At 30.7% G+C, this 22,325-nt stretch overlaps 1 protein-coding gene across 1 annotated transcript in view; it reads right to left on the reverse strand.

Moving 5' to 3' along the window:
- Nucleotides 1-22,325, reverse strand: part of LOC123658862 (acetylcholine receptor subunit alpha-like 1) — a 78,555-nt gene that overhangs the window by 10,007 nt on the left and 46,223 nt on the right. Inside the window, exons 2-3 of the mRNA XM_045594154.1 lie at nt 15,589-15,633; nt 177-286 (exon numbers count right to left, since the gene is read on the reverse strand). Coding sequence (XP_045450110.1) covers nt 177-286; nt 15,589-15,633 — 155 coding nt within the window. The remainder of the gene's footprint in view (nt 1-176; nt 287-15,588; nt 15,634-22,325) is intronic.

Genomic DNA, 22,325 nt, shown 5'->3' on the forward strand with positions numbered 1-22,325 from the left:
AAGATTATATAGTCTATATTAAAATAAGTTGGTAGTGTTAAATCGAAAATCTTTATCTGCAACTGCTTAGCAGTTACGCTAATATTATTAATTTTAAATATTTAATATACTATAAATATTCTCTTTCTTATCACAAATAACTATTGCTGTATCTGATATTCAAAAAATTTACTCACTTGTTATACAGCACGATATCCGGGAGCCATATGTGTTCAGAAGGCACGTGCAGTGTTTCGACGCCACCGTAATCGTCGGGGTTCCATTTCAGCTTGTAATCATTCCATTCCTGTGACAAAAAACAAATAATTTATATTCACACAATTATTAGTGGTCGAAATCCGATAATTAATTGAAATTATAATTTTGAACATTATTAAGGTTCTGTTGTCAAATAATGTTTTCTACAATAAATAGAACTACTACACTACAAAAAATAGTATATACGCGTGTGTGTGTTTAATATATGGTCGTGTTTTTATTGTTATTTTTAATGTATTTTCATGCATTATTAAGAAAATAGCATTCTGCATTCCTTCTTTATATAAACTATAAGAGTGCGAAATGTCATACTCCTCCGTCCGCGCAATTTACGTAAAAAAAGATACAAAGTTTTTGCTTCGCGTATTAACACATAGATGACAACTGACATTTTTGGAAAAAAATCGATATTTCATTTTAAAGTTTATTGTCAAATCAAAAATAGTTACAAGTAACTTAACAGATTCGACGGCGCGTTGGCGCAATGGTCACAGTACTGGGTAAAACATTTGTATTGGCCATACAAATATTTGCGTTGCTCTGGGACTTTATGTTTGTGTATTTTGTATGTTTCCGGACCCCCGACACAAGAGTTAATCCTAGTAGGAACTGTTGAGTGTGAGACGTTTATTATTTGTTTATTTTTTTTATTTAGATAATATTTGTTTACGAGAGCTTGTCTTTACTCTTATGGAACTGAGTACTATTTATATGTTCTGAAAAAGATATATTTCTTTTACGTGTTTTGTATGTTTAGGACACAAGAAAAGGAAATAATAAAAGGTTCCTTCTAATATCTTGATAGCACATGCGTCATTAAGTATTTCTTTATCATTCATTCACTCAGGAAGTTCTATTCCATCCATTATAAAAGCATTTAAGCCCGAATGTCCTCGGGCCACATTCGTATATTCTTGAAAGTGTTCTTAAAAGAGTTTTCGCTTGGGCCCAAATAAATCCGGTCTGTTGGCTTAGAGCCGTTAGCGTCGGAAATTGCGGGGCCTTATTAGATTCCGGCTTTAGCGTCAATTGGGCTGGATGTAAGTGAAAATAGACTGGTCTATTTTTTACTTTAGACGTATCAGGAACGTAAAAACTTTCAAAAGTTCATTATCATTGTGTCTTCTTCTACCATCTCCAAGACCATTGCAAGTTTAACTCATATTATTTTGTTATTTTATGTGATGTTAGGTTATTATGTTAGGTAGGTTAGGTGTGGTCATTAATGTTGGCTGTTAGCAGTTACGGATTATATCTAACGACAAATGTTTGTGTCGGCTGGGCAGACATTTGTCACGATATTTGTCAATTTATAATTTTTTTCTTCAATGTTTGTAATACAAACTGGTACGGGATTTCTTCCTATTCAGAAGCTATTTAGAGGTGTTTATTGTTCAAAGATATTGATATAAGCACACAAAGCTTAATTATAATCTTAGATACAATTGAAATAATAATCGTGTTGACAATTTAAATTATTAATTACGAGTACAAACTCTTAAAATAAGAAGCATTTATTAAATTTTAGTTTTGTATAAAACTAATGCCTTGATAAAAAAATGGACAAACTGAGACTCGAGAGAGCTAAAGTAACAATTATTATGTCCAACTCAAAAAAAAAACTACAAAATTGAAAAAATCTATGTAATAAAATTACCCTATTCATTAATAAAACGAATTTGAAACGAGATCTCTTAAAACACAACTGAATAGCTGCTTCATCGTGAAACTCATTTATTATTTTGTTGAGCTTTGTATGTTAAATGAAATTACTGTTACCAAAACTCAATTTAAATTAGACGACGTGGCCTTAATTCGGAATCGTCTTTGTAAATAACCGCGTATAGGAAGCGTTATGGTAGATATCTAATTAAATTACTCATTTAATGAACGCGTTTTGGTACTGTAATTCCAGTCTTGCGCATCAGGTTTGAGGAAGGTATTGCGGGAATCAGAAAGTTGCGTTTATACTACTTGCTTTAGATTATTCCGTGTGATTGGTTTTTGCGTTGTATCTAATATATACGTGAATAAAATTTAACTATTATTTAAAGACAAAACTATTACAAAATTTATTAATTGTTATTGCTTGATGACGTATTGGCGCATTGGTCACATCAACTGGCTGTTTTACTATTTGTCTCTGATTCAGTGGCTTCTCCTGACAAAATATACAAATATATATAGCCATTTGTTATGGGCTTTTGTGTTTATATTGCGTATATTATTGTGTTCCAGATACAGAATTTTTACTCTATGGGAGACGTTGATTTTAATTTAATTCTTTTAGTTTTAATTACAATTTTCGTCATCACTTCATAACAAATGTAATCATTGGAAATAATAAAACAACAAGTTTTTCTTACAATAAAGTATTAATTGTTTGCTATAAATATTTCAAAAAAGACAAATAATATTGGAGTCCTGCAATAACAATACAAATTTGGTTCGCCGAAAGATATCTTCATTATATAATTCATTTCATTGTTATAATATATGAAGTAGTCACAATGATAAAAAAGTCCTATATTACGATATATTAAAAGAGAGTTATATGCAATTTTAATTTTTACATGTTGAGTTACATGTATGTTATTCTTTATACGGTTGGCAAACACTCGTACGGCTCACCTGATGATAAACGATTACCGTAGCCTATAGACGCCTGCAACACCAGAAGCATTGTAGGCGCGTTGCTGACCCAATCCCATTCAGGAGCTCTGGCCACCTTACTCACTAGAGGAACACAACACTGCTTGAAAGCAGTATTATTTATCTATAATCTTCTGTAAGGTCAAGATAATGTCCCAGTCGGGCTGCCCCGGATTTTGAGCAGTACATTTCATACTGTTGCATACTATCTATTTATATATGCTGCCGAAATTCGATTATTTAGCTGCCCTTTGTAATAAAGTTTTTGGTAATTTTTATTGGCTGAAAAACGTAAAATGTTGAAAATGTTTTACGTTACTACTGATAAAAACTCTGAAACGGTTTTCTAAAATGTGCGGATTCCTGTTTGAGATTACAATTTCATATCTTAGTTTAGCGTAAAATATTACTAGAATTTGCTATTTAGATACACATACATAGCTTTGAATAAGCTAGTGTAGATCAATAGCTTGATTTAATTTAAAAAATCTATTTTTATACCACTACTTAAGGATGTTACGTTTCTCATTTTACTTTGAAAAGAGAACCAACAATATTTTGTCGGGCTTTCGTTTTAATTTAAAACGAAAAAAAAAACGCTAGACCGAGATACTTTTTTAATTAGTAAAGGAAGAAATGAAAAAAAAAACACAATTCGTTCATGAGAAACGGAGTGGCGAAAAATCCTCTATAAAGCCGGAACATTTACTGGAATAATGCAGAAAGTTCGAAGAACTTTTGTTACGTTGTTTACAGAATAATCCAGATTATGAAATGCGAAGTAAAGAAATAATATCGGATACGAATAAAACGCCGAATATAATCTACAAAGCGAAAAAGAAACGGGCAGTTTGAGAATTGTTTGAAACAAAAATGTTGAAAAGTTCAACACTCGGCTCAAAAGAATGCGCAGCAAGAATGCGTTTCAGTGCTATGTTTCGTTAGTTAATGAATTAGTACCTGGGTGACCGAGCTCCGCTCGGTATTTTTAGTAAATCGTGAAGGATTAGTAGTAGAAAAGAGTTAAAATGATTCGCTGCCAGTTTGGATGAAGTCTTTTTTAACCGACTTCAAAAAAAGGAGGAGGTTTCTCAATTCGGCTGAAGGAAACTCAATATATATATATCGCACCTTCGGTGCAACAAAGTCACAATTCAGGACACTTTTTTTGTTATGTCTTTTATTAGGACTTTTTGATAATTTAATATAAGATTTTTAAACTATAGCAAAGAAAGTAAACTATTAATTTTATAAAGATTTCAAACCTACCATAAATAATAATCCAGAAAAGAGGAAGTAAAAGCGAAAAAAAAAAATTAAAAGTCCTCTCCTGTAAAATTAAGAAATAAGCTGTTGTGACTTTGTTGCACCGAAGTTGCGATATATATATCACTACATAGCATAAAACAAAGTCGCTTTGTCTGTCCCTATGTCCCTATGTATGCTTAAATCTTTAAAACTTCGCAACGAATTTTGATGAGGTTTTTTTTAATAGATAGAGTGATTGAAGAGGAAGGTTTATATCTATAATAACATCCATTAAATAGTGGAGATATACTGTTATTTTTGAGGTTTCTATTGTGATGTCGTAAATAATTACAATTTTACCGCTTACATTGCAAACGCAGCCTGAACCCTACGAGATTTATCAAAATAATGTACTAAGTATTATACACATTGAAAAGTTCTACAGAAAACTCCGCTATGGTATATATGTCTATCTCTTATGAATATCCCACAATAAAATTTTTTTGTCATTTACTTTTTACGACAAATAATGGCTAATTTTCAAAGCGATTTTAATCAATACAGCATTAATCCTTATCTAATTAAATACCTTAAATACATTGTTGATTTAATATAGATCTATATGGCCCTTTACAGTATATGATTTAAATAAATATTTTTGAAGATATTGTAGATTTAAAAATTGCGGTACGTAGCGTTTGCGGCAGCTCCTGCCGGCTTTTACTCTAAAGTTAACGCGTGCGGACCACAGGCAGTAATGAATAAATCAAAACTACTGGATCGATATTAATCGTTTTTTTTTCAGTGAATGACATAGGCTATAATTATATTTTATACCCGTGCGAAGCCGGAGCGGGTCGCTAGTATATATATTAATGTATGTTCAGGGATAACTTCGTCGTTTATGAAAAGATTTTGATAATTCTTTTTTTGGTGGAAAGAAGATATCCCTGGTGTGGTAGCATGATAATGAAACCAGGATCTGATGATGGGCTCCTAGAGAAATCGAGGGAAACTCTCGAAAATCCACATAACTTTACATTAACTACATAATACTTAACATACTACTGGGTGTACTGAATTTGATGATTTTTAACTTAATCGAAAGCCGATATTTATCATGTGGTCATATTTCATCGAGATCTGATTACAACTTTTGGAGTAATCTTTGATAATGCGTATTTCTCGACTATTTTTCCGTGTACCTACATTGTATTACCTGTCGATGTAATTGAAGTCGATTTTTTTTTCGTTTGCCTGCAAACACAATTACTAATAATTAATTAACACAAAATAAAAATAAAAAATAACGATGAATTAAAAATTGATATAAAATACACAATTACAAGATTGAGAGTAATTGCTTCTCAAAACTGATAGGCGCTCCAACAAATCGTTTTTTTTTTTTTGAAAATCATATTTACGAATTACATATTTATAAAATATGAATAATATTTTTTTTTACCGACAATAATAAAAACTATAAATAAAAATAAAAAATCAAAAATCAAAAATAAAAAATAATTAAAAAATAATAATGATAAAATATGAATAATATTTTTCGATTTTACCGACATAATAAATAAATAAAAAGGAACAGCCTATTTAAATAAAAAATAACCAGTGCAATTAGAAAAAGAAAAAGAAAAAATAATTGACCAGGGACATGGGGATTTGAACCATGATCTTCTCGGTTGGTCCCGACCGACCGATTTCCCACCGAGCTATTGCAACTAATTTGACAAATGCGAAATTTACTTTCGCATTCTAACGATATTTTTTTCACTCCCTAAAAACAGGGATAAAACGACATTTCCTGAAAATGAATCCTAGCTAGATAGATTTATCTCCCCCGAAACCCCCTATATACTAAATTTTATGAAAATCGTTGGAGCCGTTTCCGAGATCCAGATTCTATATATATATATATATATATACAAGAATTGCTCGTTTAATAGTATAAGATATTATTATGAAACTTATTTCATAACAGTCTCGTTTGATCTTGAAGCTCGTATTTTATTTTAAAGAATTTTAATTTTATTGGATTTACTTTAATACTTGCTTAACCCTCCGATGGTCGCGTGGGGTCTTTGAAAGCCCAGGTGTTACAGAAATGTAAAATAGTATAAATAGATAGTTAACATTTAAAACCATCTCAGCGATTCAACATTTTGGGTACCCTCCTAATTTGGATTATACTTGCTGCGTATCCCCGTTAACTTCAATTCACGCGTAAGTGCCGTGAGATACAAACGTGTTTTGTGCGTACGGGCTTTGAAAGACCCCACGCGACTAACCACGTAAGTAAAATTGAATTGATTTTTTTAGTTTAGATTTCTTTTGTAACATATTTTTATGTATTTTTTTTTTTGTTATTTTAAATTTTATTAACTGGTAAAATGGACAAAGAACAACAACGTCGTATATCAAACTGGTTAGATGATGAAAATAGCGATGTTTACGGTAGTAGTGATGATGAAGATGGTGAAGGCGGCATATATCCGGAAAATATAAAAGGAGTAAGCATAACACTGATTCTGAGCAGAAATGTGAAGATGAATCTACAGAACAACATGAGGTATCTCGGGACGAACTGCTTGAGAATTGGGAATCTTTGCGTACGCTCACGCAACAGGTTTTGGAATCGTTGGACGAACAGCATGTGGTTTTGGAATCGAATGAACAACATATAGATTTGAAAAGTTTGTATAGAGATGATGATGAAGAGCCATTGAAAAATATATCGTCACAAAAGTTTTTCATCGTCAAAAAGAGGGACAGAAATGGCACCTACAAAATAATTTGCAAATCGAGGAAGACACCTTTGCATTCATTGTCCAAGACCAACAGACGAAAACACACCGAAATCACAACAAAAATTCAAATCTGTTTACCATTATTGTAAGGGTAACATATGCCCAACACATATTAAAACGATATACACCGATTGTGTTCAAGAAAATAATCGATAAAAAAGGACTGACTTCAATTGGTAAAAGTTTATGTTTTTTTTTTGTTCGTGTTTTGCAAATTTTACGTAACTGTCTTTGTTATTTTAGTGTTATTGTATAGAAATTTATTAAAAGGAGAAGTTCATGCATTTAGTTACATTAAAACATTTTTTTTTGTGATTGTGATCTCAAGGAGAGAAAATTAGGTGCCTACTTTTAGATTGTAAGTTGAAGGCAGAAATAAAGGAATATTTTTACATAACTCGTTGTACTTTTATTGTAATTAGGTTAATTACCAATAATTTGCTAAGATAATTAAGAAAAATTAATTAGATAGTTGTTTTTTAGGCTGTTTCTTTTTGGGGTCTTCAAAGCGACCCCGACCCCACGCGACCAACCGCGTAAACAAAAAATGCGCGACTGACCGAAGGTTAATTTAATACTTTAATTATACCGCAAGCTTCGTGGTGCTTCATCATTACAGCCTATACAGTCCACTGCTGGACACAGGCCTCCACAAGTTTACGCCAAACATAACGTGAACTCATGTGTTTTGCCCATAGACACCACGCTGGGCAGGCGGGTTGGTGACCGCTTAATCAATGAATATTATTTCACCTTGTGTGGAAGAAGATTGGATATATATGGTCATACCACCATCATCTACGTTAGGTGCGAGAGTATATATATCATAAATAGTTTTATAATACATTTAGATTTTCGTATCAAGCATTTCGTTAATAATAATAGGATAAATTTACTAGACAATTTCAACTCTCAAGTTAAAATTTCACGCTTTAAATTTTCACGATCACTATTGATAATTAATTTGTATGGAACTTACCAGTCGTCTCATAATCATGGCGTCTGCAACATCGTGTAAATATCGGGAATATCAAAAAGATGAACGAGATAAGTCCCGTGTTAATGAAATTACTAAGTAATAAGAATATCACAATAGCATAATTATTAATCATGTGTTGTGAGTTCAACACATTCTTTATTTGTTTCAGAAATAGTGTAAGACTTAGGGCTGAAGGAACTATAAAATAAGAAGTAAAAATTGCTAAGCTATTTAGTACACGGGGCGAAGTCGCAGCCGGCAGTTAGTGCTAAGTTTTCCTCGAAAGTAACATTTTGTTTTACAATCTCTAAAATTTCTTTATTAGCCATAGCGTTAGCTTTCAATAAATTCTTGTTTTGCTAAAAGCTCCGAAGTAAACAGTTTACTACAATTTAGCCTTGATGTCACGAATGTTGGTAGTGGTTTACGAGGTCAGAGTTCATTTTAGTTTTATAGTATTTTATTAAACTAACGTTGTAAGATAAAATTTGCCAAATATAAATTTTGATTTTGGCTTGTGAGTCAAGATATAAGAAAATTACTTGTTTTGATAATATCGACTAGTCAAGATATTGGAAAAATGCTTGCTTTGGTAATTTTAGCTCAATACTTATCGATAGGGCTGCTACTGGCCTGAGTAGGTACGTCTATTCCAAAATCAACAATTTTGTTCAAATAGGCATCAAAAGCACTTTTGAATCTTCATTTTACAAATTAAACTTTTAAAGTGATTATTATTTTTTAAAGTAAAGCTACCACCGATTCAAAATGTAAATTCTGCTGAGAAGAATCGACAAGAAACTCCGCAGATACTACTTTGAAAATAGCATATAAACTGTTTTAGTAGAAATATTTATGTCACTTAAGTATCTTCTTTGAAGGTCTAAAAGTTTTATAAACCATCAAAATAGTTACAAGATAAGTTAAGACAAATTTTTAAATAGCGCCAAATTTGTGACAACAAAAAACATTTTTAGTAAAACAGCCTTAAAATGTCCATAACTGGGTAACAGCATCTTTTGCAAATTAACAGAAAAGTTTTGACCTAATACAAAATACTGAACAACTAAGTATTAGCCTATATAAAGCGAAATTTATACATTTATTTATTTATTTTATACGGCAATCCAATAGCGTTATGACACAATAGTATGTTACAATATAATGTATAAATATGGCCAAAATAGGATCACACTGATATGAAAAAATTAATCATTATAAAATGCATAACTAGACATTATATTAAAAATTAAAAAATTACTAAAAAATAAGACATAGTTCTTATGCACTGTAGTTAGAGGTGTGTGCATGACATGAAAAGGTGTGTTCGTGTAGGTGTGTGCATGCATAAATGAATAAATTTAAATATATTATACAAACAACCCGCCAAACCACATTGAAGCAGCGTGGTGTCCTTCTACTACATTGGGAAAGATGCCTATGCCCAGCTGTGGGATATTACAGACTGAAGCGTAGCGTAAGCGTATACCCACAAGTCAGTCCCTATAATAAGCATATAAATGCTTGTGTGATAGGTAACAGCCGACTATTACAGCTAAGTATTTTTTTGATAAATATAAATAGAAATATTACATATATTAATATGTAAATACGAATATTAGAAACAGAGTTTGGCGGGAATCGTACCCGTAACCCGCGGAGTAGAAATCAGGGCCACAACTGAGCCAACAGGCTCGTCAATAAAAAAAAAATACATGTATCAAGAAAATTTAATATGTTGATTGATTGGATTTATATTCCTTTATTTCGATACGATAGCAAACACACCTCAAAGTGGTCATATACATTCAGAATTATCTTCATGTTTTATTCATTGTACACGTGACACAAACAAAATAAGAACGTGTACTCTTTCGTATCCACTAATCATTATGTATTACAGACGCTCTTTTATCTTGTAGTACGAAAAATATTATGTTAGACGAAACTGAAGAAAATACATGAAAAGATCGCTGACAACCAAGTTCATATAAAATTCATTATCGACACAACACTGTCCTACTTATAAGAACTTTCATCCCAGTTCGTATCGTTAAGGTCTAAAGGTTACAATTTTTTGTCCTTATCTGACATATTCAAAAGACGATTATCTATCTCTCTCTTTTCTATATCATTTATAGAGAAGGTCACCCTCTGGCCCTTTCGTATCATAAATCATCGGGGGACTAACTTGCAGTTAACACGTTTTTGAGTAACGACGAGTGTAGAGCCGTCAGAATAGATAAGCGATACGGTACACTGAGCAATTCTTGAAAAAATATGCGACCGTGTTACACTTTATTGCTACGATACGGTTTCCTTATACTTCAACTAATAATATGAGTTTATAAATCAAGATTGATATTTTTACGGCAATAATAATTTACTTAAAAAAAATTCATTATTTTTTTATTTTATTTATTTCAGTCACCAACTTACAATTACAGGTACTACCCAATTCGATAGTGAAGTACACATAAATTGTCTTATATAACAAATAACATATAACGCTATCCTTGTGAATTCATTCAGTGTACACGTAAAAATATCTGTCTCCTCTGCTACGAGGTTGAGAGGGCGAATTTATAGTTTTTATCTATGTAATTATTAAGAATCGCCTAATTGCGAGAGATAAATCACCTATGACTATGACGTTTACAACGCCAAAATATCCGATAGTTTCAAAATGACAATCGCGGTGTCATTTATAAGTAGAAACTACATTTATAACTGCTAAAATTATTTTCTGCTAGGTGTCCGGACAGACTTCGTTCTGTTAAAAGTTAATAACATTTTTTTTTTTAAGTATTAAAACCTTAAGGCCTTAAGGAACATACAAAAAAATAAATTTGCCGAATCGGTTGAACCATTCTCGAGTAATAAGCTACTTTATTGTCATAAAGTTTTCTATCTAATCAGTAAAGAGAACTAAACAATCTGAGTTTATCTTCAATGTAATTTTCTATTTTGATCTAGTTTAGCAAGTTTAGTGATCAATGTACGTAAAAGAATATAATGCAAATATTTTTTTTATTTTCTTATTTATTAGTGGAAAAAAATCTTTCATCTATTTTAAAATCTATTTACAAATTACAAAGTCTTAAATAAATAATTGAAAAAATATTAAATAAGTCTTATTTTTTGGTTATTTTTATATTTGATGTGAGAAACTAAATTTTTAATCTAATCTGTGAGACGTCAGACAGCAGCTTCAATTTTAAGTCCCGTGGATAGTAACTAATAAAATTTTATGATGTCTGTTCTTCTATTTGTGACTCTTCAGACTTCAGAATTTATTAAGACAATATATCGAGGCTTAGAACGCTTATTCATTTATTAAGCTTATTATTTAAGGTTATTTTCCCTATAAGTACAAGGAGAATATAATTATTTTTAGGATTCTTTTTTCTACGGAGCGGGAACGGGTTTCTTAAAGGAAATTGAATTAAAAGCGATTTTGGTCTATAAAAACTGTTTTTATAAGCTTTTTATTAGTTTCACCTGTATATTTGTATGTTTGTAACTGACTTCTTTGTACTTTATTTTGATCATTTAAGCTTAGTAGAGTTATTTAGGACCGATGACAATACACTAATTTGAAAAGATTTTTCCATTATCTTAATTCGGATCATCAGGATTAAATTATAAAAGCGTTTTTTTTTTAAACTATTATTAGATTATTAAATTCAGAAAATTAATCTTAATTCGCATGCACTACATATGAGACAAAAAACTTTAACAAAATAATTGTTTGCAGGCAAACGAAGAAAAACCGCCTTCAATTATACAACGTAGGTAGGCAAAAAAATTGTCGAGTAAATACGCATTATCAAAGATTACTCCAAAAATTGTAATCAGATCTCGATGAAATTTAAATGTGACCATATAATAAATATCGGCTTTGGATTAAATTAAAAATCATCAAAATCACCATACACCCAGTAAAAAGTTATGCGGCTTTTCGAGAGTTTCCCTCAATTTCTCTGGGATCCCATCATCAGATCCTGGTTTTCTTATCATGGTACTAGGGTTCTAGGGATACGTAACTAGGGATATCACCTTCTCCAACGAAACAAGAATTATCAAAATCGGTTCATAAACGACGGAGTTATCCCCAAACATACATAAAAAAAATATATACGGTCGAATTGAGTAACCTTTTTTTGAAGTCGGTTAATAAACATAATTATTTTGGAAAAACCAATCATTCAAGTATAAGAAAAGACTCAGCGTGTAAAAATAGGGTTATATAAGGAAGAATGTAACAAAAAGAGTCTATCCTTGTAAAATATAGCTTCATTATCTGGTATTTTGTTTCATATTTTTTATTTATTTATTTATACTTAATGTACACTGAAATACAGACACATATAAAGAAAGATACAGTTTTTTATATTTTAATTTATAATTTTAATATATTTTTAAAATAGTTATTAAAATTGTGTACTTATATTTTTTACGTGTAACTATCATTACAGCCTATACAGTCCACTACTGGACATAGGCCTCCACAAGTTTACGCCAAAAATAATGAGAACTCATGTGTTTTGCCCATAGTCACCACGCTGGGCAGGCGGGTTGGTGACCGCAGTATTGGCTTTGTCGCACTGAAGACGCTGCTGCCCGTCTTCGGCCTGTGTATTTCAAAGCCAGCAGTTGGATGGTTATCCCGCCATTGGTCAGCTTCTTAAGTTCCAAGATGGTTGTGGAACATTGTTATCCCTTAGTCGCCTCTTACGACACCCACGGGAAGAGAGGGGGCGGCTAAATTCTTTAGTGCCGTAGCCACACAGCACAGTGTAACTATATATTTAATTTTTTTTTTCATTGATACATAAAATTTTTCAGCTTTAAATTTAACCAAATTAATAGTGATAAAATACTCAGTAGGTACACGTCCTTTTGAAGCTTTAAAATACCGTACTAAAATTTCATAATAATTATTATAATTTGGCCTTGAATTTCAAAAAAATAATAATAATAATACAAGAGATGTTATAATTTATAATATTATTGTTGATTGCCTTTGTAATTAAATCAGTAAGCAACCCGATACCCTTATTATTTGCGGGAGTAGAAATATTAATTAGGTATGTAAACTGAGCCATAAAACTCCGAGATACATCGCTTATATAGCCATGCTATGTAATAAAACCTTATTTACTCCACACGATATACATATAAACATCTCCATCTAACGTTCTTAGTTCGCTAAGCGTGTCTATTTGGACAAACTTTCAAAGCCGAATATAAGTTGCCGTCGTGATAATAAAAATGTTATGATCGTCGAATCCAAGTTTATGATTTATTTATACGCCTCGCGTAGTTCGCGAATCTGCGGAATATATGTATATATAGCGAAATGGTAATCCAATACATAAGGGCACTCAAAAGGTAAAACAAAGTAAAGTTTTCATCCCTAAAGGGGAAAACACGACGAAAATTATACAGAACTTGAACTGAGAACTAAAAGTATACTTATGAAGAATGTTTATCAACTTATACTTTCTTCGCTCTTGTAACTAACGAATATTTTGTTCACATACATTTCTTGAATGTGTTGAAATTCATAAATATGTTAAGAAAAATAATAAGTTTCTCTCGCATGGGTTGAGTTTTTATAGAAATTGTTTGACGTGTTCAATGAAACAAACGAATTCTTAACCGACCTTCAAAATAGGAGAAGTTCTCAATTCGATTGTACTTTTTTTATGTATGTTACCTGAGTACTTTTGATTGGGTACATCGATTTCGATGATTTTTTTAAATCGCAAGGTGATTCGTGTCATGTGGTTCCATTTAAATTTAATTGAGTTCTAACAAGTACTTTTTGATTAAAATCTAATTACGAGTATTTACTTGACTATTTTTTCATCGATCTACGTTGTATTATACCGCATAACTTTTCACTGGGTATACCAATTTTGATAATTCTTATCTTAATCGAAACCTAATACTTGTAATGTGGACTCATTTAAACATTATTGAGATTTGATGACTATTTTTTGAGTATTATTTGATAACGCGGATTCACTTGACCATTTTTTCGTGTACCTAAAACTTGTCGATGTAATTGAAGTCAGTTTTTTTCGTTTGCGAGCAAACACAATTATTAGTTTTACTTTATTATTGCGATTTGTTTATGAATTTTGTTTTGTTGTAATATTAATAAAAAAAAATCTGAAACAATCAATTATATCGAATACTAGATAATTCCCAAGAAAAATACCCTACAATCCTTTTTTTCTTCATTGCGTTTCCTTAAGGAAAAATCTTTTTCTTACCAGCAACAAAAAGTGTAAACTCGTAGGACTATGGATTTTTATATAATGTGATTTTCGAAAAATTTCACAATTAGGGTAATTTTTTTTTAGGTATCGAAAAAATAAGGCTTATATTAACTTCACGCTTAAATGTTTAATTTCGAAAAATGATTGATATTGGTGTTTGCTTATGTCATTAAATCGCACGTTGATATTCATTAACGTCCTTTGCCACTCCGAAAAACTCTCGTCACTACATACTATGTATAAAACAAAGTCGCTTCCCGTTTTCTGTATGCTTAGATCTTTAAAACTACGTAACAGATTTCGATTAAGTTTTCAGTAAATAGTGTGATTCCAGAGGAAGGTTTATATGCATAATATAGCAAAGAAACACTGACAGTTTTTGCATTCGTGCGAAGTCGGGGCGGGTCGCTAGTTATTATATAAAACGAATATTTAAAATGAAAATTACATATCACAAAGTTGAATTCTTTTAAGAAAATGAATTGAAAATCACCAAGTATCCAATAGCAAAACATGAACTGTACTCGAAGTTGAGACACGTACTAATTGACAGCTAGCTATACGCAATTCATAGCAGTTTACTTCAGAATTTTATTTTATTTTAATAAAAAACGAAATCGCAGAGGACATACATGGACGTTCTATTAGTTACGTTGAATCTTGACAAGAACTGAAAGAAAGGACCACATCTTCTTTCAACGTCAATTCCCGAATGACTACTATCATTTGTTAGCTACGTGACTTGACATGGCTACTCCTATTCAGCATTTTACTGAACTTTTTACCCGACAATGGATTCTTGAAAAGGGTTTTGTAAATGTCGCACGTGTGAAGAATTGTCGAGTGTCATAGACTGTGTGCACTAATTTTATGACAGGGTACGCCTCTGCGTACTATTATCTCTATACTAGTGTGCTACAAACGCAACACATTCGAAAAAAAAAATGTTTTGTTTAAATGAATTCAGTTCCCAATAATTAGTAACAAGAAGTTTGAATCTAATTTTACTTGTATCTTAGAGTTCTTGCTACTGCTTTCGTGCACAAATCTTATTTGTGAAGTTAATGTTAAGACATGTCAAAATATTTTCTTGAGACTATTTTTTTATTTATATTTATTGAGGCTTATATTTATAAATAATTATAGTAATTTAAAAAAAATTAAAAAATTAAAAAAAACCAACGACGAATTTAAATTAACATAAAATTTTGACAAATGTTCTGTCGAGAATTGTTTTACGAATTCCTGCTAAAGATCTTTAACGGCACATTTAATATTAAGGAAAATGTCGTTTAAATATTAAATTTTGAAAATTATATAATTAAATATCATGCTCACTTACCTGTTCTACCCAAACATTCGTTGTCATGATTTGATTCTTAAGATTCTGAAAAGAAAAAAGAAAGACAGTTAATATACAAAAAATATGAATGAAAAAATTTAAAATTGTTGTTAAGATTATAAGCAAATACAATAAATAAAATTCTTACGACGTAACAAAACAATTATCCTCGAATTCAATCTATTCGTAACATTATAAAAAGTACAATAAGGAAAATCTTTTATTTGTACAACCATTGGCTTATTTCGTGCCTTTCGTTTCTTCATTTATCTTTCACATTTTATATCTGCCAGAGAAGTTGACATATTTGGCAAGTCACCAGTTCTTGTGAGACTGCTATTGCGCTCCAGTGCATCGGAAAATAGCCTTGATATACTATAAATATGTGTCGACACAGGTGATAGAATCTTTTATATGAAAAGTTTACCAGTTCATGCGTATCTACGTTTGTGGTTTGAATATTTAGACCATTTTGAATAAAATATAATAATTAATTTAACAATTTGCTATATGTACAATGTCTCAATATGTATGTCAAATATGTATGTCGCAAACATAAGTGTAAAGTTTATGCGTCCTAAAATGATTTCTTCCAACACACTTGACAAGAAACATTTACAGATAGAAATTAGAGAAAAAAACTAAAAAATAAATGATTAACTTAAAAAAAAGATACGTAAACAAGCCTAAATGTACTTTAACACGGTTAAAATTTTTAGACAACGAAAAAATTTAAACTGTAAAACATTGAAAATTTTTGAAATCCATGAAATGTAAGTAATAACTAGTTTGATCATAGTTTCAGTCAGCGAGCCTCGAGTTGGAGTAGCGAAGTCAGTTTAATGAAATTTCTAGCGAACAATCGGCAAAGTTAACTCAGTTTTGATATATAACGAAGGGTTGCCGATATCATCTTTGTTCAGAGTTCACAGTTCGACATAATGAAAACGATCCGATTCGTTGTTTTTCTTGATTATTATATAAATCTTTTAAACGTATAATCTATTTAAAAAATCTGAGTTTGCCAGCCGGGCTGCTCTAGATTTAAGATTTGACATTCTGCCATTTTTACCTCATGTTTTTTGATGGGGGTATCTCTTGTATACCGTTCTCTACCTTAAGTGGTTCAATTTAGCAGTCATTACTATTAATCAGGCTGTTTAGTTCACACAGTAACAAACTTATACCCATACTTTTTTTTAAATATGACCATACCGTTTATATTGCCTAGCAACATAAATACACTTGATAAAGCAACTAGATGTAATGAATGGCAAATAAACTGACAAACATGGCGCGCTGCCGTGATGTATGCAAGGCAAAAAACTCGTGAATTAATTAATCGATCGCCTTTACGGCGTGTTGCGTACTATTTAAATCTAATTATTATAATTAATAATATAAGCGGATACAAGAGACATTCAATTAAACAACAACACATACGATTTCTAAACTGTACACAATACAAAAATTGCCGTTAATTCACTTCTAGACATTACCTTGTGTCTAAACGACTGTTTTTTTTCAACTGTTGTTTTTATATATATTATAACTGACATGTATATATTTTAAATATAACATGTAATGATTTTTTTATGTTTTGATAGAATATAGGGAGACATTTTGAATTTAACTGAAGTACTTATAATGTATTAGAAAGTAATGTATTTATTATATATCCGTCATAATATGATTTTTTCATGCGAAATGCGAAATTTTTCCGAGAAACTCCATAGGCCATAAAATACATTACTAGGAATCATTAGAGAGGAGCAGTGATTCTAAACGTTCACCTGTAATAAAAAATATATTTATTAAAAACTAGCTGACTCGCCAAACGTTGTCTTGCCGTTAAACGCTATTTAAAAACAGGGGTTGATCGTAAAGGGTTGAAAATTTAGGGTTGTATGTATTTTTTAATGTTGTATCATAAAAAAAAATATCTAAAAATAAAAAATAAAATTTGAGGTGGAGTACCCTTAACATTTAGGTGGATGAAATAGATGTAGTTCGATTCTCAGACCTACCCAATATGCATACAAACTTTCATGAGAATCGGTCAAGCCGTTTCGGAGGAGATCGCGACACGAGAATTTTACACATTAGATTGATAATTTACAGTAGAAGAAACTTGTAGCAGCATAAAACGAATCGCAGTTAAAAGTTATTCTAGATTCCCCCGCATTAAATCGACTTGAAAACCTGTTATCGCAATTTCAATTGGAAAAAAAAATCTCTGAAAACGTTCTACGTTCGAAAGAATGAAACTTTATCTTATATGGAGTGTGAAGTCTTCGGTAATTAAAGTTAAAGGAAGTGAGTTTGCAAGGAAGAAACTTTTCGAATGAACTTTTGTTTGTATGTTGAGTGATGTTCAAGTTGCAAGTTTGTTGTGTTCAATTGTTTCATTCATTCTTACTTCTGTAGTTCGAGAAAGTTTGATGTTCGTTTTATTATTAAGCTACTTTAAAATATTTGTCTAATATTTAAAGCGATATTTTAATTTTTATTGAAGGCTTCATCTTATTTTATATATTTGTAGATGAAACTATTTTTATATACATTTATCAAAAAAAAAAAAAATAGTTATATCAGTCGGCTGTTACCTATAACGCAAGCATTAAATTGCTTACCTTAGGAATAGGCGATCGTGGGTGAACTGTAAAATAAACGATAAAATAGGCCGTATCCTTTACCTATATTTTAAAATTTCACGAACTACAATTTGTTAATAAGTTATAAAACAATTTTACCGTAAAGCGATTTGTTATTAAGTTTATTTATTTTACAGGAAAACTTACAGCTAAATAACATGGATTTAAATTTACAAATAGGTACATAAAGGCCAATTAAAAGTTTCCACATAGTGGTATACAAGTAAACTTAAATATAGGATAGCCTCGTGCACTAATGCGCTAACACAAAACTAGAGGATTATAGTTAATACACAAGAAAAAAATAAAAAATAAAAATTTGATTCCCTAAACCAACAGCCTACCTATGGTTGAAAAACTGATCGGCCATAAGATTGAGTTGTTTAATATTGTTGGTTTTTTTTATGTTAAGCGAAAAAAAAATGCTTACAAAATATTACAAATGTCAATATTTTATAGTAGTGTTAATTGTAAAGGTTTTATTTTATATTATGAATATTTCTGAATATCAATTTCACCCTGAACACTTTTAACACTATCTCATTTAAGATAAAATAGCTTTGCCTTTTATAAAGATGCTCGATTATCTATTTATTTTTTTCATGATTCTGTACCTCTGCTGATTTTTAATAAAAATATTCAATATATTATCAGGTTTTGAAATAATTTCAACAATATTTGAATATAAAATGAATTTTACTATCATCTATCTATGGCTTATTAGTATTGTTCATTCATTTGCTCTTTGTGTCACTTTACTAAATAACACTATCTAATTTTCTTTGGTCGGAAGTACGCCATATTTGTTTTATCATTTAGGAGACTTCTAAAAAAATGGACTAGACAAATAGACACACTCCAACGTATTCATTATTTCACCAAAAAAACCCTAAACATTTATAGCTATTAATGTTAAATGAGTTCGGTTTTACATACGTCATATTATACAGTCGTGTTACTGATATTACGTCACTCCCGTTATAATATATTTTTTTAGGGTTCATTCTCAAATTTTTTTTAGTTCGGTCGCCCAGCTCTATCTCCTCCAAACCTGCCGTAAGGAACTTCGTTCCAAAAATAATTTTTTTTTTTACTATTTACGTTTTGTTGAATGTAACGTAAAAAAGTAAATTATGAGTGAGGGTAAATGAAAGCAGATAGACTAAAAAGAAATCTGCTTTGATAAGCATGTAGCAAGAGCGGCATCAATGCATGTATACAATGTACAGTACGATTGGTTGCTCCTGCATTCCCATAAATTGCTTTTACGTATATCCGATGGAGCTTACCACCTTTTTCATCATTCCATCCTATACCGAAGCCAATTATAAAGTTTAATGAGCCTGCATTGCCGGGCACCAGTTGGCATTTATTTATATCAGCACAACCCTTGGTAAAAATTAAATTGGAGAGACGCCACTCACGTAATGACCTTACTTGAATACATAAATTTAATAGATATATTGTTTTTAAAGTAAGTATTTTTAGTTCCAAGTTCAAAAAACCAATTTTTTTTTTAATCTTTACTAATATTATAAAGCTGAAAAAATTTGTTTCAAGAGTTCGGTCACCAACCCGCCTGTCCAGCGTGGTGACTATTGGCAAAACACATGAGTTCTAGCCATTTTTGGCGTGAATTTGTGAAGGCCTATGTCCTGTAGTGGACTGCGAAAGGCTGATGTGATGATGATGTGATGAAGAGTTTGTTTGTTTGTTTGTTTGAACGCGTTAATATCAGAATATACTGGTCCGATTTGAAAAATTCTTTCAGTGTTAGATAGCCCATTTATCGAGAAAGGCTATAGGCTATATATATCATCACGCTAAGACCAATAGGAGCGGAGCACCAATGATGAATGTTTCAAAATAACTATTTCACGCGGACGAAATCGTGGGCAGAAGCTAGTTTTACAATAAAACGTATAACAATAAAACTTTTAATACGCAAATGAAGGAACTTAATTCTAAAATAAGAGATAAGTAAAACAGATAAGGGGGATACATTAAATGGGAAAATGAAATTGCCTATTAACTAGTTCAATATTAGACTACACGGCCACAGAGTAGCATCTGAACGGCGGCGTCCGAAGTTACAACATTGGAGGATGACAGGCACCTACTATCCACTCTGATGAGTAATTAAACTTTGTAATTGGATCAGGCAGGCCTGTACTGGGAATAGCGAAAGTTATTTTAGTCACTTGCTCTGCCACTAAACGTTGTCGCTTAATATTTGATGAAGATAAAAAATTATGATCTAAGTTTTACAATTTATCAAGTTTTATGTGATTATACAGCTTATGCGATACATTTTTTGTAGGAACACTTAAGCATATAGCTTTACGCCGACTAAAGATAATAATTTATGAACGGTGTTGTATACTTAGGAGTTTTAGTTTTTTTTTAAAGGGTAGTTCTATTTTATATTTTATATACATAGATATATTTTATTAATTTTTTTGCTTTTATTAACTGGGAAATATAATGACAATCTTATTAAATCATCTTTATTATGTAAAACTGATTTTTCTTTACCAAAAATTAATTTATACAACAAAATTGTACATAATGAATGAGTGTAAATCTATGGGTAAAACATATCAGCGTTACACCATAACTTATCTAATACCTTTAAACGAGAAATTCTTAAATATATATATATCTTTATGCTTTGCTTGTAATATATTTGTGGTGTACAATAAAGTATAAAATAAATAAATAAATAAAAATATATAATCTAAATCTCGGAAACGGCTCGAACGACTTTCATGAAAATTAGTATGCAGGGGGTTTCGGGGGCGATAAATCGATCTAGCTAGGATTCATCTTTAGAAAATGTCAATTCCTCCCTGTTTTTAGGCAATGAAAAAATGGCTACAACATTATTAGAATATATGAAGGTAAATTTCGCAATGGTTTATAAAATTATAATAGCTCAGTTGGGAAGTCGGCCGATAGAGACCAACTAAAAATGCCCCGGTTCAAATCCTCATGTCTCCAGATTGGTTATTTTTTCCCCTTTTTTTCTAAATACATTCGTGATTTTGTATTTAAATAACCAGTTAATATTTTTTATGATTACGTCGAAATATTATTCATATTTTATCAATATGTAATTCGTATTTAAATATGATTCCAAAAAAAACACGGTTTACTAAAATATACCGAGCTAAGTCGGTCACCCAGGTACATTTATGATGTTTAAGCCTTTTTTAATACAGAAGTTTTGGATTCTGATTTTATTAATGCAATAACCAAATACGCATGCAAAAAACTGTATTATTAATCTAACAGTTCAATTACATTTCACTGTGTTTAATTGTTCCTTCAAATATGGGTCTAACTAAAATTGGTTTATATTCTAGTGATAATATTAATACTGAATCGACTCATTTACAATATAATTGTATGATTTTCATTGAAATAATTAGATTATCCAATAAGCTAATTAGAATCAAACCAAGCAGCTACTATTGTATAACTTAATTATTATTTGATAAATTATATGAAAATGTATTATCTAATTATTCAATTTTGAAGCGATATAATATCAAATTTATTTGAAATTCAATATACATATAAATACTAGTGCATTTTGGTTTTAATAAATTTTAATTAAATCGAAACACCTATTTAGAGAAAATACCGTGAATCGTCATTATTAAAAAACTATTTGTGGAGTGAATTGAATTTGATTTTTTATGATTAATTTATTTTCAGCGAAAATAAACTGCATTTAATTATAAATACAGCAATTGAAATTCAAACATGAAACACATAATTATTATTATATGTCAATTGGTTTTATAATTTTATTTTATTTTTTTATACTAATAATAAAAAATTCCATTTTAACACATATATTAATTACAAAATCAAATAGTAAATTCAAAGTTATCTGTAAATGTATGTATGTACTCATAAAAAGAAATACTTCTGTAATTTGTGCAGTTTAAAATACGGATAGCTGAGAACTGATTGGACAAATCTTTCTCCGAGTGAAACAAGCCACCAGGTTGAGTTTTATTGACGTTGACAAATTACTTCCACCGCAAAAAGCAATATGAAGCCGGAGCTCCGCTT

The sequence above is a fragment of the Melitaea cinxia genome, chromosome 13 (assembly GCF_905220565.1).
Source record: "Melitaea cinxia chromosome 13, ilMelCinx1.1, whole genome shotgun sequence".
NCBI classification, from domain to species: domain Eukaryota; kingdom Metazoa; phylum Arthropoda; class Insecta; order Lepidoptera; family Nymphalidae; genus Melitaea; species Melitaea cinxia.